The 27,386-nt window shown below is 38.8% G+C and overlaps 1 protein-coding gene across 1 annotated transcript in view; it reads right to left on the reverse strand.

The window, feature by feature from the left end:
* The window catches only part of MYOM1 (myomesin 1), a 75,339-nt gene that overhangs the window by 34,603 nt on the left and 13,350 nt on the right, over nucleotides 1–27,386 (reverse strand). The window contains exons 3-18 of the mRNA XM_075142046.1: nucleotides 25,884–26,094; nucleotides 23,983–24,140; nucleotides 19,814–19,906; nucleotides 18,805–18,893; nucleotides 18,645–18,679; nucleotides 16,868–17,057; nucleotides 16,135–16,296; nucleotides 13,347–13,488; nucleotides 10,928–11,127; nucleotides 9,260–9,316; nucleotides 8,762–8,886; nucleotides 7,015–7,198; nucleotides 5,818–5,992; nucleotides 3,432–3,553; nucleotides 2,174–2,500; nucleotides 382–578 (exon numbers count right to left, since the gene is read on the reverse strand). Coding sequence (XP_074998147.1) covers nucleotides 382–578; nucleotides 2,174–2,500; nucleotides 3,432–3,553; nucleotides 5,818–5,992; nucleotides 7,015–7,198; nucleotides 8,762–8,886; nucleotides 9,260–9,316; nucleotides 10,928–11,127; nucleotides 13,347–13,488; nucleotides 16,135–16,296; nucleotides 16,868–17,057; nucleotides 18,645–18,679; nucleotides 18,805–18,893; nucleotides 19,814–19,906; nucleotides 23,983–24,140; nucleotides 25,884–26,094 — 2,467 coding nt within the window. The remainder of the gene's footprint in view (nucleotides 1–381; nucleotides 579–2,173; nucleotides 2,501–3,431; nucleotides 3,554–5,817; nucleotides 5,993–7,014; nucleotides 7,199–8,761; nucleotides 8,887–9,259; nucleotides 9,317–10,927; nucleotides 11,128–13,346; nucleotides 13,489–16,134; nucleotides 16,297–16,867; nucleotides 17,058–18,644; nucleotides 18,680–18,804; nucleotides 18,894–19,813; nucleotides 19,907–23,982; nucleotides 24,141–25,883; nucleotides 26,095–27,386) is intronic.

A 27,386-nucleotide genomic window follows, 5' to 3' on the forward strand; every position in this document is an offset into this window, starting at 1 on the left:
CTCAACGAGGTTGTAGCTAGCACTATCTCTAAATTGGGTCAAGAACTAATGACAAAACACAGCTGGTTCCAGAGCAGCAAGCACTGGGGTAGTCCACCAAGCCCAGTAGGAATGCCATTTGTTGTGAGGGCCTGACTTACAAAAATTCAGGTTGTGTCTAGAATAGTGCGTTCACAGATGACGATTGGTGCCAGACTAACAGATAAGCGTACAAATTTTGCAGAGAAGTTTTAACAGAGCTAAATAAATTTATCATCATGGATATAAAACCCTCTGAATAGCAAACTGTACACTGAATCATAATTCATCCCAATCTGTCTTTGAGATCTGTTTTGGAAATACTGTCTGCACCCACAGCAATAACAGAAGTTAACCTCTTACCCTGTATGCCCTTTCACTAATGGCCTTAATGTTGGCCTCCATCCATTTCCCAGGAACTCCATCAACCACTTCACGATAGTTCACATAGTAGCCGGTAATTTCAGTTCCACCAGTGACTTTAGGTTGTTTCCATCCTAATACCATCGAGTCACGAACACTCTCAAGTACCATGATGTCATAAGGTGGAGATGGAGCAGCTGTTTCAACATGAATAATACATAAGTAGGAAATAATATTTCTATAGTCAGACTGGCATTCAATTACTGTATTCAGGTGGCTCCCATCCTACATTTCCTAATTAGGATGATATTTATGTGGTCAAGGGAAGTTTCTGGAGTTGGAATAAGAAATGCAGGATAAAAGCTTCCATAAACCAAATGAAAAAGTCCAAACTGTATAGGAATTAGTTTTCAGTATCATTTGTTTTTTGAGAAGCAAGCTGATACATAGTGAAAGAATGTGTTGCAATTGCAGCTTTGATGTAAGTGATCAGGACTTGCTTTAAAACTGTGAAAAAAGGGGAACTAAAACTAAGATTACAGGAAAAGTAAAAAAATTGGAGATGCAATGATTTGTTTTCTTTTGCTGAAAGCAAACCCTTTTTCATACATACAATGTTCGTTGTAGTTCCTTTTTTTAAATAGGCCCACATTCTTCCTTTCAGAGAATGGAGTTTATCTGTTCATTTTTTTTTTTTTAAATTTATACGCTGTGCAAATTTTATCATTGCACCCATCACATGATCTTACCTTAATGGAAGGAAGCGTGATCATAGGCACTGTAGACTGTCCAGAAATGGAACATGTCTGTTACTGGAACTTACATTAAAAAATTTGCTGCATAATCCTCTTTTTAAAATTTTTTTTTAACAATACAGAAATCAGTAAATTCATCCCAACCCATTTTCTTATAAAGCCTTGTCTGTATCTAGTGGGGAAATGCTTGCCCACACCCAGTATGTCATGCACCAGTGAAGAGCCCTACTTGTGACCCTGAAGACCTACTTTTGATGGAAATCCTATATCATATATGTTTCCTTTTGTCTTTAATGTTTTATACCAGTGTCAGCTAGCCCCAGGTGCCTCTACTTTGTTTTCTGTTCAACATTCTGCACAAGCCTTTTGAGTCTCACTTCAGAGGACTGGGGAGGAATTCAGTTCACTGGCCAGGTACCAGGACTTAAATGAAATTCAAGCCCCACATTTCTTGGGCAAAATGGGTGTTTAAGGGTTGACAAAAAAAAAACGTGATTTTGTGCATGTGCCTTCAACTTGATAGGTTTTCCTCATCACATATTGCTGTCAGTCAGAGGTACAACACAACATTCATTAGCACTGTGTCCCAGAGGATAAACTGTAGCTTAGGCATAAATCCACAAAGGATCTTCATCTATCCTAACACAACACAGATTTTCATGCTTACCATCATAATCAGATTTTGTTTCCTTCACACGTACATAACCCAGAGACTAGGTAAGAAGACTCCTAACAAATTACTGAAGTGATTTAGAAAAAATACAGTATCTTGGATACATTAATACGTTAAACAAGCTATTAAATTAGTAAACTGATTTATATGTTCACTTTCAGTAGCCACTAAGTTTGTAAAGTTGTCTCCGATACCATTACATGCATAATGATCTTAACGGAGAGTTGAGCACGTAATTAATGGGTCTGATGGAAGATGCATCACTGGAGAGCACGTTCACTTGTGGTGCGGACGAGCAGAGGTTACAACCATCTGAAGTGGATGTACCAAAGCAGTGAAATCTATTTATTTTATTAACTCTCACCTGTATCTTTCTTCTTTGTCACTTTTTCCGGTGTCAAAACATCCCCGGGTTGAGACTTACTTGCCTGCTTAGCAGCAAATTTTTGTGGTGCAGATGTGACAGCGTCCTTAACCATTTCTCTCAGGTTATTGTCTCCTGTACTCCCCAGTTTGTCAGAGCTACTGGGTAGTGTGTCTCTATTAAATTTAGCGTTGCATTTTAGCAAAGCATCTGTGTCAAAGATAGGCTGGGAAGACGCATGCATGCCTTCCCAGCTGGTAGTGCGGTCTGTTAGTCCACCAGCTTTACCACTCAGTTCAGGACACACACCATGAAGCAATCCTCCCCCTATAATTGCCAGAAAACAGCAAAGACATTTTGAGTTAGAATACATTCTTTTTTCTTCATTTAGTCAACAGAATGAAGACATGCGTACAGTGAACAATACAGCCAAAGTATGACAAATCACAGGTTTTACACACAAAATGTTAAGCGTGAATTCACAAAAATTTGAAATGCATAGAATACCTCTCAACCGGCTCACAAGTAATGCTCTTTTAATAATGTCCACTTTTCAGAGCAGAAGAAATATGGAAAGTTAATAGTAATCTTCATTTGCCACAATTATTTTAGTATTAGATCTTCCAAGTCATATTTCTGATCCTTTCAAGATGATCTCACAAAATTGCCCTAGGCCACATCTCCCTGCTCTAAGGTTGTGAGGTACGCAGTTTTGATACAAATGAGAGTGAGGATGTTGCAGACGTACAATTTATTCTAGCCCAGTGATCTCATTAATCTTTATGGTTTAGTTCAGGCAGTGGCAAACAGAAATAATTCATCAACAAAGGAAGAACACACAGGGTTATAGAAGGTTTATAAAAAACACATTACACTGATTATTAGGTTTAGGTATGGAAACAAATTTCTTAGGAACTGACTGTATAGGATGGTGTGCATTAGAGGTGATAAATACCACATTACGGAATCAGAATGACATTCCATTTTCCAGGATACCTATGAAGTGAACTTGGCAGTGCTCTCTTACAGTGGTTCACAAGAAACACCTGAAGAAGACTGGATGGTGAAGGTGAACAGTCTACAAGAGTGCAGTGACTGTGAAACTATGGCTGTGAGACCATAGGATCTATGGATAAATTATTATTTGTGGACAGCATTGTAAACCAAAACAATTAGTTACAAGTAGTTGCTGAAAACATCTTTACTTAATTAAAAAAAGCATATTTACTGTTGAAAAGAGCAATGGAAAATAGCTTACCAATGGCTGCTTGCACTTCTATAGGCTCCGAATCCTGTGAAAATTCACTGAGTCCCGCTGCATTAACAGCTCTGACTCTGAAAATGTACTTCTCACCATTGATGAGCCCATGGCAAATGAATCTAAAAGAAACCAGTGAAGGAATACTTAGAAAGTATTATGAAGGAAATAAAAACCTTAAGGGGGAAAAGAAAGCATTTCTTCCATAAAATTTATTCTCGTTTCTGAAAGCTAAGGATAAACCATGACCCCAGTCACTTAAATGAAGGTCAGAGAATGCAGAATGTATGTAAGCACCTCCTTCACACAACGAAGATAATGTCTAAAACCATGTCTCTTTGGACATACCGTTTACCAGCACTCTTTCCTTCTTAAGACTACACGAGTTTTTGTGTTACCAGAGGGTCCACCTTACTTCTGCTAGTATATAAAATCCATACTTCCTAGTGGAAACAATGTGGAAATTTGCAGAGATAAGGTCTGTATTTGCTTGTGGGATATCTTCATGACATGAGTAAAAGACACCTGTAGCACAACTTCCCATAATTCACTTCCAATCATAAATGAAAAATTACAGTGTTCAAAAAAATTACAGGGCATTGTACAAGAGCTAAAAAAAAGTGTCCGATCTTTTATTTTACTTTCTTGCTTCTATACATGACACAATAATCTAAGTCAGACAAACTCTTTTATTAGAATGGATTACCTAATGATCAGATAAAAACCCTCATAAATCCTCTCTGGTGTCCACCCTGAAAACACAAAATTTCCCAAGACAGGAATCATTTATTTCAGAAAAATTGTGTTTTGGCAATTTAAACATTTTATTTAAAACAACATTTATTTTTCAATAGGTATTTTAAGTGTATTTTATTTCATGTTACTTTTGTTTTGTTCTACTTCATAATGTCTTGTCTTGGACTACCAACACTGACATCATGCAGTGATGTATGAAGCAAATATAATGTGGAAAACAAAATGTATATCAAAATCAAAATTTTATTTTGAGAAAAAAAATAAAACCTGAATCAAAATTTTCAGAGCAGAATTTTCCCTACCCATTCTATCAGACTTTTCCAAATCATTTGCTTTCACCAGGATGTGTGCAGAAAACAAATTTCAAAAGATCAAAATGTACTGCATAATGCAAACTATGAGCTACAGCTAATGCTTTGAGATTGACTCAACCAGAAAAGCCAAGTTAACAGACAGCCTATGCCTGACTGCATCATACATTGTATTGCATTGACTAAAAATGCAGTGATAGGAACCTAAGCAGTGTGGTTACATTACAATATATAGTAGCTCAACAATATTTTTATTTCTACAGTGAGTAAAGATCATGTTTCTTATTTTAAAATAAGCAAACTGCACGAAACTTCACCAACACTTGATGTAACGACAATATAAATCATAGAAGTATATATGAAAGTATATAATATTGGCACATACAGCTGTTGCAGTATAAATGCACAAAAGAATACTTAAAGGAAATTGTTGTGCTTGTGTTCAAGCAAGTGGGGTTTGAGGTATTTTTGATATACTAAGCATTTACAATGCCTTTCTAAACAACAGGGTTGGTCCAAGAGTATTTAGCAGAGCCTTATTTATTGTAATAAGGGTTGTCCTGGATAGCAATTACAAATAAGCATAATCAGTCATAACAAGCAGGGACTGCTTCTTATGTCCTTGCTTGAGATCAAGTTCTGCAATTACTCCTTTAGACTCTGAAGATTACATGCTTATTCAAACAAAACCAAATCTGATTTAGCTTGCAAAGTTTTAAGTCTTAATTATTTTTTCTGACTAGAGACTGAGCTTCCTGTCAGTAAGAAATGCGAGTTTATACCCAATATTTAGGAGTGTTCATTAGTATCTTGATAATTGCGAGTGAAAGCGCAGTTAGAAAGTAATATTGTTAGCGTGATATAGTCCACATGTCCTCCTGACATTCTAGATATACAGTCCAGAAATGTTTACAGCAGTCTTCCAAAACAAAGGACTTTGCTTCCAAACATTATGCAGTTCAGTTTTCCACATTTGTAACTTCAGCCATTCCTTGCTGTACTGCTTTTCATCAAACTGATAGGCTGTACAATAGCTGGAACTTGCCAGCTGCTTCTCTTTTCTTCACTAACAATGTCCACGTTCCCTCCCCCTTGACTAATTGTTTCTAATATAAGGTTGATTATAAATTCCTTTTGGACAAGACTCACAGGTTGAAATATGTTTTTATAACTTCTTATGAACTTCACCTGCAAGAGTGATTCCAGCCTGCTGGCTACCACAGAGCGATTAACTTTGCTACTGCTGATGGCTGGAAAGCACATATATCCAGTAAATCAAAAACTGGTGACCATAATTTCCATGCTTTAAAATCCATTACCTTGTGCCTTTCACTGGATTGTTGTTACATGGTTCCCAACGACCAGATCCAACTACACTTGACTCAATGTAGTACCCAACCAACTCCTTGGCATCTGGGGGCTCTGTCCAAGTGACAACAACTGAGGTATCTGTATTCCTAGTTGGCATAATACGCCCAGGAGCTTTGGGAATATCTGTGGGAGAGAAACAGAAATAAATTAGTGATCAGCCAGTCAAAATTTAGAAATAAAATAAGAGTGGCATTCTATTCTTGATTATATCAGCACGACTAATACAGATTTAACCTCCAAAGACTCCTCTGATTTCAATCAAGTAATCTGGCACAGCAGGACAGGATCAGTAGGCTCAAGCCTTTGATGGTGAGGTTCCTCAGGGCTCCATTGCCTACGGTTATGGGCATTTCCTTCAAATTAGATTTAGTTTATTCCCTTGGGCTGAACATCTGCACCAGAGATGTGATTTGGAGCTTTCTAAAAGGGGAAATGTGTTAGGTGCACACTGAAGGATTTTGTGCAGCCCACAGAATAAGTCAGAAACGAATGTCCCTGTTAAGTACCACAATGCATCCAAAGTGTTTTTCAAGAAGAGCTGTTTTACTCTTCTTCTTAAAGAATGTAGTTCATGTGCGTCAGACTGCTCTGAGAATCCAACCAATATGAAGTAAATGGAGACAATCTGGGAATTGGATTCAAATCTGCATTGCCATTTGGAAACAAATTGCTAATGTAGACTTAGCTACTGATTCTTTACTGTGGTGAACATCTTGGCTTTTCTTCCAGTGGAAATAGTCTCTGCGTTCATGTAAGTATTAAATTCTTCACTTCTGTTTGATTTGGCAAACAAAGAAGGTTAAACTCTGATGATGTCTGGGCTTATTTTCAATAAAGACTCTAAGTAAAACAAAACATTTTTGTACTTCCTTGAGTTTTCATTTTCTTTCACTATTTGCAGCCTTTGCAGTTCTTGGCATCGCTATTTACAGCTTAATTCCCTTGGTTTGCATCTGTCATTTGACTACACACTAAAGGTTCAACAGCCCAAACCAAAATTATTTTAGCTAAAGGGAATAAATCACTGACTACTCTTCATACTTGAATTAGTTACTGAGCAGCTATCTGTCTTCAGACAAAACAATTACATCATAAACTGAAAAGATGCCATGGAGGCAATTTACTACATACGACCACACACTTACCAAGTTTGTCATCCACCACAGTGGCTTCAGTTGCTTCTGAAGGTTCACCGATTCCAGCTGAATTGCAACAGCGAACTCGGAAGCAGTAGGATTTGCCTTCAGCCAAATCAAAAACGGCAAAGCGGGGAGACTTCACAGGGATCTCGGTGTTCACCCTTTGCCATTCCTCTGTGCCGGCAACGCACTGCAGTCAAACCCAGAAACCGCATTTGGAACAAAAGTCTGTGAAAGCTGAGTGTCTAACCTGACAAGACTTTCTACGCAGACCACCGAAGGCGTGTCTGCTATGGGGAATGGGCAGTCACGTTCATTTTTTTGGCCTTTCCACAGAATGAGCGTATTTCAACCCTTATGAATCCCAGATGGCCACCTACTCCAGAAAACATACATAAAAGCTTACTGGTTTTAATATATGAAAGCTAAACTCCTCTCCACCGCAAGGAAGTGATGTTATTATTAACTGCATCCAGTTCTGGACCACTTTCAAAATAAGTTCTGCAGACATTCAGTATCATCCAAGGAACAGAACTCTAACATTACCACATTGCTTCTAGGTGCTTTTGTGTCACTGTTAATGTTTTTGGGGTGGCTTCCAGAATAAATCAGGATCTGACCTTCGTTTTCCAGAAAAAAAATAACATGTGCAAGTAATTTGTGAATTGTTTTTATTTCTGTGGCTAGAAGTTCTACATACCATGATCATTTATACCATTAATATTAGTGATTAATTTTTGCCTGTGATTTACATTAAGGATAATTTCAAGCAATGGTTCTGGTTTCCGAGGGATTTCAAATTCTCAGGAGAACGTTATCTGACTATGTGACATTAGTGCTCAGTACTCAGCATGCAATAGGTTATTAAAAAGCTTTCTTATATGGAAACTCAAAATTCATATATTCATCCTCTCTAGGTCTGTTGCTAAGTGAAACTCATTTATTTAGACTAGATTTCATAAGACAGATGAAAAACACATAATGGGAAGATATTTATGTCTCCCTTGATGACAACTGTAGACTGACAGGGAAAAGCATTGATAGAAAAGTTTGAGAGCCATGAGATACAAGTGAAAAGGGTGATGGTGTGAAGGATTTTCTAGGCTAGCAGCCATGCAAAAACCATCTCAGAAAAACAGGACACTGAAATTAAAACTGATTCTGTTCTAGAAAAGAAATTTTGTCATCTTTGTTGAGTTGGTGAAGCAAATGGAAAGTTAATGTAGAGGATAAATATGAAAAGGCAGCTGGAAGATAAAGTGCTGATGCCAAGAAACTCTTGCAGAATGCCTCCATACAAAATGTTAACAATCTGTCCCACTAGACAAGCTTCATTTATAAAAAAATAATTTTTATATATATGTATATACATTAAAAAGATATATATCATATATATATAAACATAATATATATTTTTATATATATATATATATACACACATGTGACTTTGCTCTGTGCTTTCTCATTATAGAGGGAGTTTGCCAGCCTGTCTACTCTAGGGTGGGTCAATGACATAATTCATAAAAGGATTTTACAGTGTGTGACACATTCTGCATCTACTTTCCTATTTCCCATCTTTCTTTTCTTCCTAGTTTATATTAACCTACAGTAACAGTTATCTGGATTAAGTTCTAGCCCTGGCCCTAGTTTGAAAGTCTCAGGTGGAAATGAAAGTTAACGAAAAGTCCAGAAGAGATGGCAAAACAAATGTTAAAGATTGCCACAACATGATTCTGATTTTGTCCAATTTTACCTTTTCCACAAAGTACATGATACCCTCGTGGCCCCGCTGTCCAGGAGGTTTCCAGCTAAGCACAACATAGTTCTTGGTGGCTTCAATAACTTGGAGGTCTGTAGGTGGGCCAGGAACAACACCCTCTGAAGAACAGGGGAGAAGAATAGGAAAGGGAATTGGGATTTAATTCCTTCATATTTGTATCAGAATTAGTGCCGTAATTAAAATATAGGAGTATTAATATACCTTGGCACCTGATACCTTTTTAAAACGTGGAGTTAAAAGTCTTCTAAATATTGGTTTTAAATATCCTTCTTTTAACTCCAAGCATGTTTGTTAGCTCCTGAATAATGAAACCTCACCTCGACAACCAAGTTGGGAGTTACTCAAGGTCAAGTGACTCTCAGAACAACGAACTTTGGGTGCGTGCCAAAGTCCACTGAACTCACTGGGAGTTTTCCTAATTACTCAGCCAGCTTCCCATTAGAGTTTTGTAGACAAAAGGGCTGTGTTTACCTGCGGGTTCTTCCTCAGTGACAATAATCTGTCCAGTCCAGGGAGCAGAAGGGTGACCTGAAACAAATATCAGAGGTATCATGGAAATGGGAGACTTCAGGAGCTTTTGAAATAACGAGAAAACCGACTCTTTTGTGGTTCAAAACTAACATTTGCAAGATTCACGCGAGCTCCGTTTTTGGTTACTGTGACTGTTGCTTATGTAGCAAGCTGGTTACCCAAGCTAGTTGTAGGCTGACCAGCTTGAATACTGAGAGCAGCTCAGCAATCAATATGGCTAAAAATGTAATCCGCTGAAACATCTACTCCTTCCTGAAATGTCACTGAAGTCACCTAGGTGACTATTTGGCTCACTCCGCTCATCGCTTTCAGAGAATTAACTTCATTTTCCATACTCTATTCATTTGGTTTAACAGCTCACTCATTAAAGGAACAGCCAAATTCCTGCAGGCTGCTCTTTGTCTCTTTTTAACCACTTTCCCTCACATTACCAGCTTTCAAATCATGGGTCACAGTCACAAACAGAAACTGCTCAACCTATCACTTGATATGATTTGGGTGGCTCTCTCAGCACCTCTACGTTATCATATTATTGTAGTTGTGCATTCAGCTATCAACCACGTCAATGCACTTTCAGAGATAATTTTTGCAAATGCTGTTCTCCACCGCCAAGTGCTTCACCTTACGTTGGCTGATCTGTTCTGGAGATGGAGCAGAGAGGGAGCAGGTGGGGAGAAAAGAGGATCATGAGGGATAAGAGGAGGAGGTATAATGGGAATAGGCCACTAAGACCAGATTTCATCTCCTGAGACAGCTTCCACGCTTCCCAGTGAAAAGAAGAGGCCAGCCCCAGGCTTCAGGTTTCACATGTCTGTCTGAGCACAATGTTTCCTGGTGGTGCCAAACCTCCTTCCTCCGGCTTTTTGTTTTTATTTTGAACGGGAACCTTGATCATCTGACTGCAGTCTGTAGCTTGCAGCATTATATGCAGTAAGACATACAAGCTGGGATTGTGCGAACCCCTTTGCATACAATACCCCTTCGCGTTGGACCATTTTAAATAGTACAACTTCAGAAACAAGTAGAAAAAATTGGATTTTAGGCATATGATTTTGGCATACAGGTAGAGAGGTGGATTTGGAAGCAAAATGGCTGGGACATTGCCAGACCACAGGAAAAATATCCTTGACTTGTAAAATGTTAACTTTAAAGCAGAGATCTTGGGATCAATTATCTATTGGGCTTCCCTGGTATTATGCTGATGTTACTGCAAGACTTTGATCGTCACATGAGCACATGAGAATCAGCCACCCTTGTCTGTGGCACAGAGAGAGACTATTCACAAGATCTGTTCAGCTATTTCATTGGCTGAACAAAAGCAAGTCTCTTTAGGCAATTAGCTCTCCTGTGCCTTTTCCCTCCTTCCTGCAAATTTGGAATGTCACACCGCAGCCAGCAAAAGCCATTTGAGCAGATAGAGCACTTTGTGCAAAGAGCACTGAGATGATTTCTTCTTGGCAAAGCTGTCTCCAAGTATTTGGGTTTTGCATTGCTCCCTCTAGTGGGATTTTGAAGGCTTATGAGTAGATAGTCATCCTTTTTTTTTTTTTTTTTAATGACTTGTGACTTCTTAAACCTCTCAGGCAATCTGCAAAAAGCACATCTTACTTCTAAGCCTGGCTCTGTCAGCAGGATCCAGAGCAGCCACGGGCTCTGACACCCGGGACGGTAGGCTAATGCCAGCTTTGTTCACAGCTCGGACTCGGAAAATGTAGGAACGGCCTTCAATCAGACCAGTGACAGGAAAACGAGCAAACTTCACGGGAGTCTCATTGCACTGGGTCCAGTGGGTGGTGCCAACCTCACATCTGAAAAATACGAACAGCAAGAGCAGTGCTGGGAAGGGAAAAATGCAAAATCGGGGCACCCACCCCCCCTTTACAGCTTCACCATCTGTTCATGTTCATTGGCTGGTCCATACCAGTTTCCTCAGTAGAGTCATATACTGGTGATATCAAAGCAACTGCAACAAGGGGTCAGGGCTGAAGTATCATCTGGGCATGCACTAAATCCCTTGCAGCTGCACTCCTTTCCTGAACTGAGGAAGGGACACAAGCAGAACTCATTTCACTGTTTAAACCCTCCAAAGTATGCTCCAGGATGCTTAGGGAGTGTCAGCTTTGGCATGCTCAAAGGGACATGAAATACACGTGTCTTTTGCAGTTGCCAGAAGGCGACAAGTTCATCTTCATGCACAGTGCTCCACTGTACATCCCGCAAAATGATGGGCTTCGTGGGGTGTGGAGACCTCCGTTGCGAGTTCTGTGACCAGCCCAGCACACAGATGGCTGTGAGTAGGGTTAAAGTCAGGCACTCAGCCGGACCCGGCTTCTAACACCCCAGGGGCTGCCAAGGGAGCCTGCGCTGCGGTGGCTGCAGCCACTGCAACGACAAGACCCGCCGGGGTGGTGCTGGTCCCACTGCTGCCAAGCCTCACACCTGGCAGGAGGCTGGTTTTGGGCAGAAGGAGGAGAGAACCAGCAGCAGGGAGGGACCACAGCGACCTCAGCTCAGGGAGACAGGAGGAGCCTGCGGGGATGGCTTCCCAGTATCCAGCAACACGGTCGACAGGAACACAAACTAGGAGCTCGGGAGAGACTTTTATTGCTGCTGAGATATCTACCAAAGCGAATGTTACAGTGCCTACCCAGATTTCTTGGTAGATGCGAGTGTGTCTTTTCTGGGAATTGTTACCATCTCGCTCAGGGCGGTTTTGTGGTTCTGGTTTCTGCTGGGGGCAAAGGATGGCCGAGCTTCGCCTCCAGCATTAGCCCAAGCAGGTCCTGCTGCCTTGGGCCACCGGCTCATACTGCGAGGCACACTGCAGTTGGGGGCTACCCTGGCTGAATATTTGGGTGCCTAAATACCTTCGGTGGGATCAAATGCCGGAGAGAAGTAACAAAGCTTTGAATTTAGGAGCAAATGCAGAATAAAGGAGGTGAACACAAGAGAAAAAGCAAAATGCCATTTGTCTTGCAGTTACTCTCAGTGCTAACATCCCTCAATAGCTTAGTTTTAAAATGAGAGATTATTTTTCAGAGTCTAGTCCTGTCTTTTGTTTAGGATTTTTCAATGAATGTTAAAAAGCTGTAGCTTAGACCTAGCACTACCTAGTTACAGCAGCAACTGACACTCATAAGTTATCGAACCAGTAAAATTATATTTTAATTGAATGTATCGATGTTAGATTTGTTTCACAAAGCAATGCCCTCTTTTTACCCATATATAATTTATGTGTATATACAATGGCGTAATATAGTGGCATATTTTTAATATATATGCCCCATATATATATGTATTTTATATATATATATAATGTCTGGGGTTTTTTTACATGCATCTGGATAAGCCCACAGGAACTCCATATTACTAATGATGTATTCTATTACTGAAAATCAAACAAATTTTACCAGCTCTGCAGATCATTGCAAGTCTCAAAATACTGACTGAATTTCTTAAATCCCAAGCTTCTGGAGTCCTGCCACTGCGTGACACATTCAGTTTTCATATTTTTAAAAATTTTTCCAGTTCTTACTGTTGCAGAGAAAAACACATAAGCGTGATTGCATGAAGCTTGTGAATCTAAGAGCCTGGAAAACAACAGCACATAAAAGAAATCCAACTCCCTTTGAGATAATATTTTGCTTTCTGGTACGTGATAACTATTTGGAAAGGGGCAGGAGGGCACTGATACAGAAGGAGCCACAGCTGCCTGATGAAGGAGCCAATCTTGTAAGCTACTGAACTGCAAAGTCCTGAGGCCTCTCGAGCCTCACGGGGAGCAGCGAGGGCTCAGCTACGCAGTGTCTCGCAGAATCCTTCCTACGTAGTTAAATGAAGCAGGACGTAATTATTTCCGTGAAAGTTAGATCAAGCCCAGCCAATCTAAAACAAAAAAAGCAATTTTCTTCTGGCCAGCAACAAGAATGAAAATAACAATGACCATTTTATCTCATGCTTTTCAATGTGCTTTTAGGTTTTTGAGTTAGAATGCGCAGCAATTCTCCAGTTTGGCATGCTCACGGACCTGTCAATGAAATATCCGAGGATGGGGTTTCCTCCATCAACAGCGGGCTGCTTCCAGGAGACAATGACATAATCTTTGTTGGCATCTATGCACTGCACGTCCAGTGGTGCACCAGGGGCTCCGGGGATTTCAGCATCAGCGTCTACGAGGATGGAGGCATATGTTTCCAAATGTGAACCACAGTTCTTTCACAATTATTAATCTTTAAGGACCGAACTCTGTTCTTACTGAGCCAAAAAAAGAAGTTCCATCACTGGCTTCAAAAAGTATTCGTTTTTATATTGCCAGTGTTTTTCTAGGTTTTGGTTTTCTCTGTGCCACATTTACAAATGCTTAATATGTTACAGCATACTGTAAATGTAATTTACCTAGGCATTTTAAATAAAGTCAGTAACATGCATTCTGGTTAGGTAGCTGCCAGAGACATAGCTGAACTCAAAACTTGGCAGACTATATATTTACCTGCTATTCTACTTAGGAGAAGAGGCTGATATCTTGCCTTCCAGCCAGGCAATAGTGCAATCAAAAGTATTCACCCATCGGATATACAACACTGAATTAAATATCTTATCTCCACACATAGTCCTTCATTGGTTGTTTTTGGTTAGCTATGAACTGCAAAGGTAGCAAAACCTTTTGAAGTTTAATCACATTACACATACATTATCATTGTGGAATATAACCTTCATAAGGATGAGCATATTGTTCCTTTCAAGTGTTTATCCCAAATCTGGGGCTACTGGTGTCAAAGGGCCTTGACTCCAGTGTCAGCTTCTGGACATATCTTATCTAAAGCTTTAAAAAACAGAGCACAGTGCTGGGCACTGGGGAATTTTACTGTTTACACAGTCAGAGTCTGATTTGTGAGATGGGGTAATTTTCATGCAGAGAAAAATAATCTTTGCAGGAAGATTGCATGAAAGGCTTTCAAAGAAGAGAGGTTGTTTATCTGCAGAATGACATCAATTTGTACAATTACATGTAGCATTTTTCAAGCCCTGTTGTGAGCTACTTCAAAAGAACACCTGACTTAGACAAGAAAGATGTATATACCTGAAGAAAAAAAATATTTTGCTAATAAATATTATTCATACATTTCATGTAAACCCCAGACTTCTTAAAAAAATTTGATGCTTCAAAACATTACAGGATTTTGTATTACAATATACAGTAATCCCTATTTTTTATGCTTTTAGCTTTCAGAAAAAAATGTCTTATAAGAGTATTTAACATGCTTCATTAAGTAACAGTAGTCTTCAGAAAAAAAAACCCACACTTTACACTGTGTCTTCTCTTATAGGCAGAGTAGCATCACATGGAGCTTTTGAAGCTGCGCCAAAGTTACAAAGTCCAGGTTCTAATTACAGCAAACTCCATGCATTTTTAAAAATCATAATGTACACCATAAGCAATCCAGTTAACATAACAAAATAATAAGAACATTAAGAGTAATAACAATATGTTTTCAGTGATCTCTGTATGAAAGTTTTTAATTGCCCATATTTACTGTTTAATGGAACATGAGACACCCCAGTTTCTTTCCAAGACAGACTGGGAAATAGCCGGGACAACCAGCATTGCTGATCAGCCTCAGGGAGGCTAGGATTTCATCCCTGATGGCTTGCTGACAAATGCTGACCTGTAGCCAGGGCAGAAGAGTCACACACGCTCGCGAAGCCCGTCTAAAGACCTAACGTTATGAGTCTGATTAGTGCATCGCTCACTTCCATCGATACATAGGGATTTCTATGCGTGACATAGAAAGACAACTGCTTGTGCTTAAATACCATAGCTAGCTATTTATAGCAAATTTGCCTACAATTTAGAAGGAGCTGTGAAAAGAGCACCACTGAAAAGAGCACCACTGAAAAAAGCCTGGCTCTGTCTTCTTTAATCCCCTCCGTCGGGTACACGTGGATAAACTCCCCCCCAGCCCTCTCTTCTCCAGGCTCAACACCCCCAGCTCTCTCAGCCTTTCCTCATATGAGAGATGCTCCAAGTCCTTAATCACCTTCACAGCCCTTCACTGGACTCGCTCCAGTGAGTCCATGTCTCTCTTGTACTGGGGACCCCAGAACTGGATCCAGCACTCCAGGTGAGTGTCACCAGTGCTGAGTAGAGGGGAAGGATCACCTCCTCAACCTGCTGGCAATGCTCTTCCTAATGCAGCCGAGGATGCCGCTGTCCTTCTTTGCGACAAGGGCATGTGTTCACCTTGGTGTCCACCAGGACCCCCAAGGTCTTTTCTGAAAAGCGGCTTTCCAGCCAGTCAGCCCCCAGCCTATACTGGTGCATGAGGTTATTCTTCCCCAGGTGCAGATCTTTGTGTTTCCCTTCCACTGTATTTTTTCCTGCATTGTGCGTTCGAGAGAACGCCTCAAATGGTGCACAATATCTTGATCAAAACAGTGCAGTTTAGCTAGCAGTGAGATGTTTACAAAAATACATTTTTAAGTTATTATGTAGATTTTTCCTCTTTATGACTTACGTTCAGTACTCTTCACAGGCTGAAATTGAGAGAGTAGTGAAGTTAGATCAGTACCCTAAACTTCCTCCTCAGAATGCCAACGGGGTTTAGAAGTCTTCTAATATGTGACACCAAAGCATGAGATATGCATTCAGTTTTTCCAGAGATAACAACTGGAAGCTATATTGCTAGAATCTATTAATAGAAAATAATTATTCTCTTTTTATTGGGAAAAAAAGCACCTCAAATGTCTGAGACTGATTTTGCCAGTATGTTTTCCTCATTTCTTTAGTGAGTTTCATTCACAAGATAGTATCCTACCTCGAACAAAGACATAACTACTGTACTCTTCATAGTAGTCTCCCATCACCACTCGTAGAGTGTAAAGACCTTCGTCTTCCTTGTTTGCATGAGTCAGTGTTAATGAAGCTCGCTCCCCACTCCAGTGCATCTGGACCCATTTGGATGGTGTAATAAGAACACCTAGAAATTAGAGAATTTCGTGATGAGAACTAGCTGGATCTACTGAGGAATAGACTCTGAATAAGGAGAATATATTGGAATAGATTAGAAACACACAAGAGACCATTCTTATTATGCAACTTCCTGTCTTCGAACCCAATCATAAATTACAGCTAATTCTGCTCTCATGCCAATTTTGTTTTCGTTTTCAAAGTGTAACTTCAGAAAACAACAGCTTTTTTATCAGCTGTTGCACAACACATTTGTGCAACTACTTAAGAAATGTCTTGGCATATAAATAAAGAGTAAAAATTATGTGGGCTATGTAGACAGGCCACACAGATTTTGGAGCTGATTGAAATGCTTCTAATTTAAAAATTTTTTAAGAAAGAAAAAATCCCTAGAAGACATTTTCACAGTGCTTTGTCAGTTTTCTAACTGTGGTTCCACTTCAAAATGCTAAATTGAAAAAGAGAAAATATTACTATATCGAAATCTGACAAAGTGATGACCAAATTATAACATTCACTGCTGAAATAAGTAAAGATTTACATGAAAGAAGTTTATATTTCTTCATGTCCAACATTCTCACCATTTCTGTACCATTCGATGTCTGGTTTGAAGCGCTTGATATCAGGACTGATGACAACTGTGCAGCCCAGACTCATTGTCTCGCCTTCTCTCCCAAAGGCTACATCAAACTTGTCGACAAAGCTGATTTCAAACCTCGAAGCATAGCCATGAGGGGTAACGCCAACTGTAGAAGGGGAAAAAGAATCTGGCTGTTTACTTTTTCTCTCCTTTCGTGACAAGAGTAGGAAGCAAATGTACCCAAAGATTATGAATACAATCTCAGGTAAAGTTTAAGGTATAAATAGGAACAATATATATTCGGTCATCATCTTCGGAGGTAATTGCAATGTTAAATAATCCAAGCCCTTACTATCACAGAGAATCAACTATTCCTTTATTCATACAACTCTAGTCCTTACAGCTAGTTCATTTTATCAGGGAGAGACTTCAGCAGAATTTCATTGCAGAATTTCCAAAATTTCAGATCCAGCGTTTTATCATTTTATCATAAGGTTTGTTTTATAACTTAAAAAGACTTCTATTTATCATTAATGATTTGTTCAGGTCAAGCTGATCTTTATCTTATATGGTTCTTCTCTTTCCCTGTTTTAACTCTTTGCTCCATGTCAGGGCAGTCGTGTCTACTCAGCCTTCATTTTTATAAGCTAAATAATCTTTGGCGGGGGCTCTTAATATAAGATGAGCTCTCCATTCCCCCAGGCATTCAGGTAGCCTGTTTCTGTACTTGCTCCTGAATGTATCTTTTCTGACGCTGTGTGACCCGAGTTGGGCAGCGTTCCAGACAGAATGTCCTAAGTGCCTTACACTTGTACTGCACATAGATGGCACAGGGGCTTCCTTGTTTCTGTTGGAAACAGCTCAGCTGATAAAACCTAGGGTCACATTTTCCTTTTCCACAACTGCCCTACACTGGTAGCTCTCAGTCTTCCTGTGATAAATGAATATATGCAGATAATCATCTTCCTTTCCCATAACCGAGTGATAAATCCCAAATTATATTGGAAATATGTGGCCTTGCATTTTGTAATGTGGTACATAACCTTGTTTCTATTATTTCAGAGCTTCGGTATATAAATGCCAGCTACTGTGCCTTTGCAGCATATCTCTGATTCTATTTGTGTTGCTACGATAAAAGAAATGTCCATAAGTCTCATCTATCAAGCCTTTCATGCACAGGGCCCCTAGGGCACTTCACCCACATGGCATACATGGGTGGGTTATCTTAACATCATGGAAGTATCTGTGCAATACTGTAAATCAAAATGTGAGGTTCTCAGGTAAAGCAAACTACAATTTTTACCTTGATATATCCAAAATACTCAAATTGGGTTCTGGCTATTTTATCTTTTCTACGCATTTTCGCAACGCATGGAATCACATAGCAGCAGACAAGAATGATTAAGTCAACCACTCTACTTATGCACATGCACCCCCTAGCTTTTTTTCCAGGCCATGTTTTACATACTGCAAAAGATGAAGTGTCTCTCTCTTTGACAGATTTTATTCCAAAGCAAAGTGCAATATTAAAAGGATGTTTCTTATATAAGCAAATAGCCATAGACCTAGAAGGCAATGCCATTTTCCCCTATAGGTGAGGCTAACACCATCTGAAATTGTAGAGCTCAGTACCTTGGTAAATCACACCTGCTTCCTTTTTAAATAATGTTACAAAATATTCTGCTTAGTCATTTGTCATGATGTCACAATTGTAAATGGATGTGTCAAACAAACATATATTGCAACTTACGGCCCAGAGGCATGGAAACAGTTCCAGCATACAAAAGACTTGCATCAATTTCTCCTTTGTACCCTAGACAGAAAAAGAACAACTCCAGTCACTATCACCAAGAGGTAAAGGCTCTCTGAGCCACAGAACCAAAATTGGTAATGTGCATCTTAACAAAAAACCCCAAAGGAAATATTTTGCAAACCTACTCTTTACCACGAGGGAAGCATAAGCCGAAATTTCTCCTTTAACATTCATAGCAGAGGCCCGATATTGAGCAATGTCGTCAAAATCACATCTAAAATGATAGAAATGATTAGGCAGGGCACCCATTTACTCCTCGGCATAGCCTCTTCTATGTTTTAGATTAAAGAAACTGTCAGAAATCTGGGTAAAATCTATAAAGAAGTAAAAGCTTGGGAGATAGACACACTGGACACTGGACTGATTGTAGCCATTAAGTTTTTCTCAACGTAAAAAATCCAGTGTTTGAAATAAATGTCTTTTTTCAAATATCACTTACAGATTTGAAATTGAGAATACAGCAGAAGTAGGAAAAAACTGCCTGATAATATTTATCTAAGTTATCTCTGATTTACCGTCTCCTATGGAGAGATGCCTAACATGGAAGCTGTAGAAATGATAGATATCATAAAATATTTCCAAAGGGCACCTACCGGTAAATTATCAAATCTAGATTGTTGCTGACTATCAAATTAAGTGATTAGGTCTCATGTTTTCAATGTTTTTTAATGCAAAGTGGCTGCAAAAATTTCCCATTTGGAGGGTGACTACTGTTAAAGATCTTTCTTGTGTATAAGTGAGGACATCTCAGTTCTGTTCCTCATTTCATTAAGAATCAGGAACTTTGCTATATTTGAAAAACAGTTAACACATATATTTACCCTGAACTAGATTTTTCTCATGTTTAACTGTACTCATGCAGCAGAAAAATGGAAGAATGTGATTACCACGTGTTTCTGACCCAGCCATAAATAGAGTAATAATCCAGACAAATTACTCACTTAGGTAAATTGCATATCCTCTACTGAGGAAAACCAGAACTGCTTCAACATTTAGTAGACAGCATTCACCTCAGCTGTACAAACTTGATCTCTCTTACATCCCCAGGATGTAAAATGTTCACATTTTGCAGGTCTCAATCTATAGCAACATTTCAGCTTAAGCTATTTTTTAAATTATCTAGTATTCCCTTACGTGCTAATCTCCAGTGAGTGCAGCCCATATCGACTTTGAATGATATACTTGCCAGGGTGAGTCTGTACATTGATGGGCACGTTGTTTTTGTACCTGTGGAAAAGCAAAGAAACAATACGTCACAAATGGAAGTGTATAATTATATACTTTAAAAGGTCAAGTGCTTGATGTTTGAAATAGAACATCAGTTTCTGCATGTTTCTCCTAGATAAACTGTAGTCTAATTTCCTGGGTAGGCACTACATATCTTTGGAAGCTTAACCTCCCTCTCTTTCTCTTTGACCCACCCAGGTGAATTTTATTTTCTAATTAAAAGGAGAAAATAGTCTTGAATTGGATGAGAATCAGTTTATATTACCATGAACTTCATGTTACTACTTGTAAAGGAATGGAGGAGTCACGTGAGCAACATCTCGGAGTTTTGTGAATTGCAAACAATGAAAATTCTGTAGCATCCTTACCTATGAGGTATTGTACACATTTTGTTTGGTTTGCATATTTTATCTACTTTAAAAACCTGCATATTCACAAAAATGTCAGGTAGAAAGTTAACGGTTTTTTTACTTGCATAGCTAAGTTGACAGAAGCCCCGATGAGGTTAGGCTGGTGAAGAAAAATTGTCTTGATGGTAAGGTGCATTGCTGCGAGCGATCTGGCAAAAACTGTGCTACCAAAAACTTCTCTGCCTTTACAGGTATACACTATGAATGTTTTCTGGTACAGGTATATCTTCAGGTAGGAAAAGTTTACCGTTCAAAATTCCCAGTAAGTAATTTGAAAGAATGAACCAGTACTGATCAGTAGTGAGCTGGCACTGCTAATTTCAGAATTTATATAAACACCTTGAGACTCACAGAGGGAGAGTTCAGTGGTTCGTGGTAAATTCTTCCTCACCAATCGTTGCATAAAAAGTCACTCATTCTGGACAATACATGGTGTAATCAAGTAAATGTTCGAGTGAATCCTGTCTTAAGTAAGCAGTAGTAATATGGAACAAACTGGCAATAGGAATCTAATAAAATTACACACTGAATTGTATTCAGTACATTTGGGATTGATTTGAGGTTTATAAAGAAAGAATGTTTCCTAAGATGGTGTCCTCCTTTAATATAGCTTTCCCTGTGCTCCATGAGGTGCATATATAAGGGAAGTGGAAATATAAACGATGATAGATAGAAGTATCTTCGTCTCTTACTTTGATGTAGCTTAAATAAACCTTTCTCTTCATAAGTCATAACAGATACCAGCCAAAGAGCTTTGCTTCTTCACTTCAGATTTTAAATTTTAAATCTCTCATGATTTTCAATCAGAAAAGGGAACTGGTCTGGTGTCAGTGGCTTGCCCCGCTTCACCAAACAAGTTAGTAATAGGCAATTTTATTTTTACCAAGAATATTATTAGTTTAATATGTCTGATATAGATGAAGCTATATCCACAATAAAGCTGAAAATTGCCTTTCAGCACTTTCAGTGATGTGGAATAAAGAATATTTCCCTGGCTACAAATATTTGGGCACAGTAATACACTGGGATTTTTCCAAGTGCCAAAGTGAGAGAGGATCATAAACCCTAATGCTTTTCATCCTGATCTTCCTCTCAGCAAGTTGTCTATGAAAAGGGACTCAATGCAGGGCAATACTCTGGACAATACTCTGGACAATACTCTATTCTGGACTTCAAACCATTGCAGAGATGGTTGACCTCATTACACCTCTCCTACTGTGTTATCCTGACTTACAGCAAAGAACAATGCATGGGTCCAGTAAGAGTAATCGATTCGCCGCCATTCTTCATCTCATCTGTGCGATGGTGCCCCCCAAACTGATCAGCCTGAGAACATCTGGGCATCTTTATATTCCATATAGTGTCAAATAGTGTCCATATAGTGTGTCAAATAGTTAGAAAACAGAATAATGCCATCAGTTCCTAATATTTTCCAGGGGATATGAAATCCTGTGAAACAGGACTTGACTCCATAATCTCTTCAACTTTTCTCCAAAGGGCTGAGCAACCCTTGGATCCTGTTGGGAGCGAAGGCATTTGGTAGCATGTGGTGCTGTGCAGAAACAAGCTTTAACTAACTCATGCCAGCAGCAAGACGACTTTCACTGCTTTTGTCTTCATTATCAGGTTAGTAAAAAATAATTCATTCAATTTTTGCTTATTTATATTCATCTATGGAAAGAATAGGGCTCATGTGTTAGAAGGACCACTTGTTATTTCTGGAAAGGCAAATTCCAGAACAGCCAAGTCATTAGCTAATGTTGGACTGCAACCTCCCACTGTCATTATGCACTGATAGTTTATGCTTTCTGCTACTGGTTTCAAATGTCCTGGGTTTTCCATATGCTTTTTCCAAGGGAGTCAGAACAGCTGCATCAGACAGTAAGGTTTTCTTTAGAGAAAGTTCATGAAGCTTTATAATTTTGCAGGCACAGCATGAAAAGGTCTTCATTGCTTATACAAAGAGTGACTGGAATACACGACTGACATTTCGTTAGAAACGCTGAATGAAAGCTGACAGATCCAGGTCAGCGCTGTTCTGTATCTCAGAGCAAAGACACCTGCTGAAATATCTGTGAACTCTTTTTTTCCATTAGTAGCCTGTGGCAAATTGAAATCCCTTTGGAATTCAGATGTACGGTAAAATGATGTATTAATTTCCACCATCCACATTTAGCACTTGGATCAAAGGGTGGTTCACAGTGAGAGCAAAGGCAGGCAGCTGAAGGCTTGGTTTAACCACGTCAGGTTTTGAGGATAAGGTGAATCTCAACCAAAGTGAAAATGGCCCAGCTCTCTCTTTCTCGGTTAGGATTCAGGTTACAGAGCTGGATTACAGCCATGAGCATAGCTGACCATTCCTTATGTCCAGCTGAGACCAGTCCCGGAGGGTTTGTCTGGAATCCTCTCTAGGAAGAATGTCAAAACAGGGCACTCGCAACCCTTACGTGATGGGAAAAATGTGTCCGTGCAGAGCCTGGCTTTTGGTTGTCATAGTCTAAGGAGAGATATCAAGTGACTTCATGGGCATCAGCTCTGGCCTATTAATATACCTCTTAGTAGCACTTTTTATCAAGCCCTGAGATTAAGGTTTTTAAGATCTAAATAAACACAGAGTCCATTAAGCAATTCAAGTAGAAAATTGAAAACAATGAGTATTACTTAACATAATGATATAGTAGATGTTTTCTGTTGTCTCCACAAGTAGAATCTCCATAGGACTTATGCCTAATTAATGCTTAATGCTGAACACAGGCTTATTCTTTGTTCATTTTATAAACACATACATGCATTTTATATACACATTCTAGAAGAATCTTTTCAATTAAATAATGAGCATCAAATCTCATTTTATGTTTGGAAAAAAGTTATTACCTATTATCTTACCAACTTGATGGTATATGTGTAGCATGAAACAGATAAGAAAGATCAGCTCAATGGATGGTGAGACAGTAAAGCTTCACAAGTCACTGTTAATTTTAATTAAGCTAAATTCAATCCCAGTTAGGGTAAACTTTAACCAAGAATCAAATTAGACCTTAAGCTATGACTAAGAGTATATTTTGGAGTTCTTACAGTAAAGATTTAGTCCAAAGACCATTCAAGTGAATAGAAATTTTCAGACAGACTCCAAAGCTTTCAGAAGATTTGGATGGTCCTGGATCTGTCTGCAGTGTTCGACTTCAAATAATTATGATGTGTCTGCTATGAACACCCTGCATCACGAGATTTCTGTTTCATGGAGATTCAGTACTATAACTGCTCAACAGCCAAGCAGCTAGTTCTTAACCAAAGCATGCTTTAATGCTTCAGGGACATTAATGGCATTTGTAGACTAAACAGAAGTATTTGGAAAACATTATTTTAAGGATAATACTGACAATAAATTAAACTGCTATTTTTCCTTCATCAGCAGACAGAGAGAAAATATTGGATGTATCTATGAAAAAAAACCTATGTATTCCTATTGTTGTTACACAAAGTATTATTTTGCCTTTTAATATTTTGCTTTCTTTTTGTACAAGGTGACTTGAAAGTTGTTTGACAGGCCTCTGTACCTGATTGTTTTTATTGAACTTGTATCTTTCTGGAAAAAATACCACATTCACTGAGATTACTTCAGATATTGGTTATATGGTGCTTTCAGTGCTAGAGATACAAACTTACCATGTAACACGGGGTGCTGGCCAGCCAGCTACAGAACAATGAAATTTGACATTTTGCTTTTCCCAGATAGTGTGGGAACGAGGCTCGATAATAAACTCAGGAGCATGTAAAAGTTTATCTTGATTCAACTTTTTGTGGAATGCCTGAGTCTCTTCTAGCTGGAAGAGAAACATTTGATTATAAACTCCATCAGTTATAAGTGCAAATTATTAATTCACAAAAAGCATATTTTTTAAAAAGTAGTAAAAAAATATGCAATTTTTATTGAAAAATCCAGATAGACATACTTAATGTATTTATCTCACCTGGACACAGAAAACAAAGCTTTCATCTTCAAGAAGTTCTCCTTCCAAAATAGCTAGATTTGATTTTATTGTTTTTTTCTTCTTCTTAAAACTATTCTAAGTAAAATAATTTTCCACATTTAATTATTTTTTTTAATACAGAGTGAAAGGTGAAATAGGTCTGAAACTCAGATGTCTTCTGTACTTTTGCTCTAATGCAAGATCATGTATGCCTAGATTATCTCTGACAGACCTGCTCTCAAACCTTTCCTCTGATGGGATCTTTCATCCTCCCAGGGTAACTTTCAACTGCTTGGCTATCCACAGAGCTGGAAAAAAATTCCTAGTATACTATAAATCTTGCTTTCTGCAAACTAAAATATTTATTTTCTGCCGTAACTTTCACATACATGGGAAATTACAGGTCCCTGGATTAAGGTTATTAAAAGAAAACAGCTTTCATAATCCTCTCAGTCTTTTATAAACTGTGCAATACCAATTTTCCTTACAATTGTTGTTTTTCAGTTCTGGACAGGTTCTACTTGTCCTCAACATTAATAAAACAGTAACTGCTCATTTTCAGAGGTCCAACAGTCTCCAACACAATTAAATAATTGCCCCCTATGTTTTAATGACAATATTTTTGTTAACACATTCTAGAATGGCATTTGTTTTCATACAACAATGACGGACATTAAATTGACTGACGTTAAATTTGTGATCTGTTATAACTCCCAGATCCTCAGGTACTTCTACCCAGCCAGGCATTCCTCGTTTACTTGTTCTTTTCCTTCTCTGTGTAGTAATTTCCATTGGTTGTTATCAAATTTCACCTTCACGTTTCTCAATTTTGAGATGATTTTGAATTTTTACCTTGTCCTTCAAAGTGCTTACACCCTTTCCAACCTCATGTCATAAGGGAATTTTATAAGCACATCTCCAATTCTTCTGCTCATAACATTAATAAATTTGGTAAATGAAACATATTTGCACTTGATATATTCTGCCAGTCTGGTCATAACGTATTTGTAACTACACGCAGAGTATTATGTTTTAAGAAGTTGCACAATAATATCAAAGCTACCCACAATTAGAGATTTGGTTCCAGATGTCTTTGGCAATTCCCTCCCTAATTTACACCCTGTGATTAAAACTCTGGGGTAAACACTTTGGCCAAGCTTGTTCCCAGGCCATAAAAATCCAGAAATTACCCCATCACCTTCTTATTGGCAAGATACATATATTGGCATCTTTCTTCTCTGCCCAGCAACTGCCTCATCGTTCAGGTGAAGGATGCTGTGCCATTTAACTAGGTGTGGGCATGACCAAAGAACGTTCCCCAGCCCCGTTCTCCCTCCCTTTCTCCAAGCACAACAGAAGCGTTCCTGGTGCCTACCTCAGGCACAGCACCTCTTTTCTTATCCACCTGACACCAAGATAACAAGACTTTAAGTCATTGAAAAGATTTCCATTGAAAATATTTTTGGTTCTTACTACCATTATTGTGATTGCCCGTGGTGTAAATCAGGGCCCTGTTGGGCCAGGCATTTTACAAACACCAAACAAAAAAGAGACCCACGCTGTTTACAGCCTAGGCGTTCATTTCTACTCTTTTACCGTTTTCTTCAGGGCCACACGTTCAGCAGACTCCCGGATCGCTACTTTCCTTGATTTTTTTTCATGATGTTCCTCTTCAGAAGTTGACTTGGCCACCTTGCTGACACTAACTCCTTCACCTGTGGCAAGAAGGTTCCTCTTGGCAACATATGCAGCACTTTCTTTAATTCTTTCTTCTTCCGTGTCTGTGATCCCACTGATACTCACTTCTCTGAAAGAAATTTTAAAAAGCAGAGTCCCATTGGAAAATGCTGAGAACATATTCCATTTATACTTTCTATCAAATTAGCCAAATACAGTGGCCAACACTCTTTCATAACGTATTTTTGCTATTACAGTCTCATATGTATTCAAAGCAGAAACATAGAAGAGTACTGCAGAATGACTGAGTATTTCACTGTCTAAAGTCATTGCCATTTTCAGTGCCTCTCTGTATATCTATGCCATACACATTTTCAGTTTAACCATTATCCCGCTATGGTTTTATATCTCCATCGCTATAAAGATTAGTGTAAGGCATACCCACAGATCTTCAGTTATTGACTTACAGCTGCAGCATTCATAATAACACTACCAAAGGGGCAGGAGATAATTGTAACTGTATAACAATGTCCTCAATTGTGATTTATACAAAAAAAACACATTACTGTATATCACAAAAAGTTCTCTTTATTCATAGAAAATTCAATCCTGTAATGTTTGTAGGTTGACTGTTCTCCCAAATGTTTTCAAGATGATGATTAAGGAATTTCTTGAATCATCCTCCTCAGGTTTTCTACAGAGTCGAGATGCAAAGAACGGTTACTCTCAATGGGTCCAATCCTGCTTCCACATGCACTGCAGCCATATCATTTTGGCACTGTCAGGACATTATAGCTGCTATAGCAGTGCATATACAATGAGAGTTCCTGGATTTAAGGAGAAGCATTAATAGCCGTCTGTTAAGTTTAGTTACTTTAGGGTAACATTAGATGGCACACTGAAAAGAGGTTCTGTGTAAGTTTTTAAGTGCCATCTTGTAAGCACTATAGAGAAAGCAGCCTCTGTTTATTTCCGGAATGCACTCAAGCACAGCCTCACTGTTTTATCATAAAATGCTTACTACTGCTACAAAGCAAAAAGATTGGGAAGAATGATTTTTTTCTGTTTTCTTTAAGATTGCTAATATTATGCATTTGTTAGCATACCTCAACACTCAAGAAAATTTGGATTCAAGCCCATAATTAACTGTCCAGCCCCTTATCTTTCGGCTATGAAGTCAGTTCAGTGAGATGCAAGACAGCCAAACGGTGGAATGTGCTGTAAACTTAATTACGCATAAAAATTGCTCAAAAGACTAAAAAACTTACATAACAGCATAAAGCTTTGTCCTCTCTCATGCGTTCAAACTCTGCCTTGAACTTTCTGTGTTTCAGACTGCTTTAACAGGATGATCCTTAAAATTATCAGTGGGATGATTGATTCCCTTCACTTAGGCACATCAGCTTCCCCCACAAATATCAT

Source organism: Calonectris borealis, chromosome 2 (genome assembly GCF_964195595.1).
Source record: "Calonectris borealis chromosome 2, bCalBor7.hap1.2, whole genome shotgun sequence".
In the NCBI taxonomy this organism is placed as follows: Eukaryota; Metazoa; Chordata; class Aves; order Procellariiformes; family Procellariidae; genus Calonectris; species Calonectris borealis.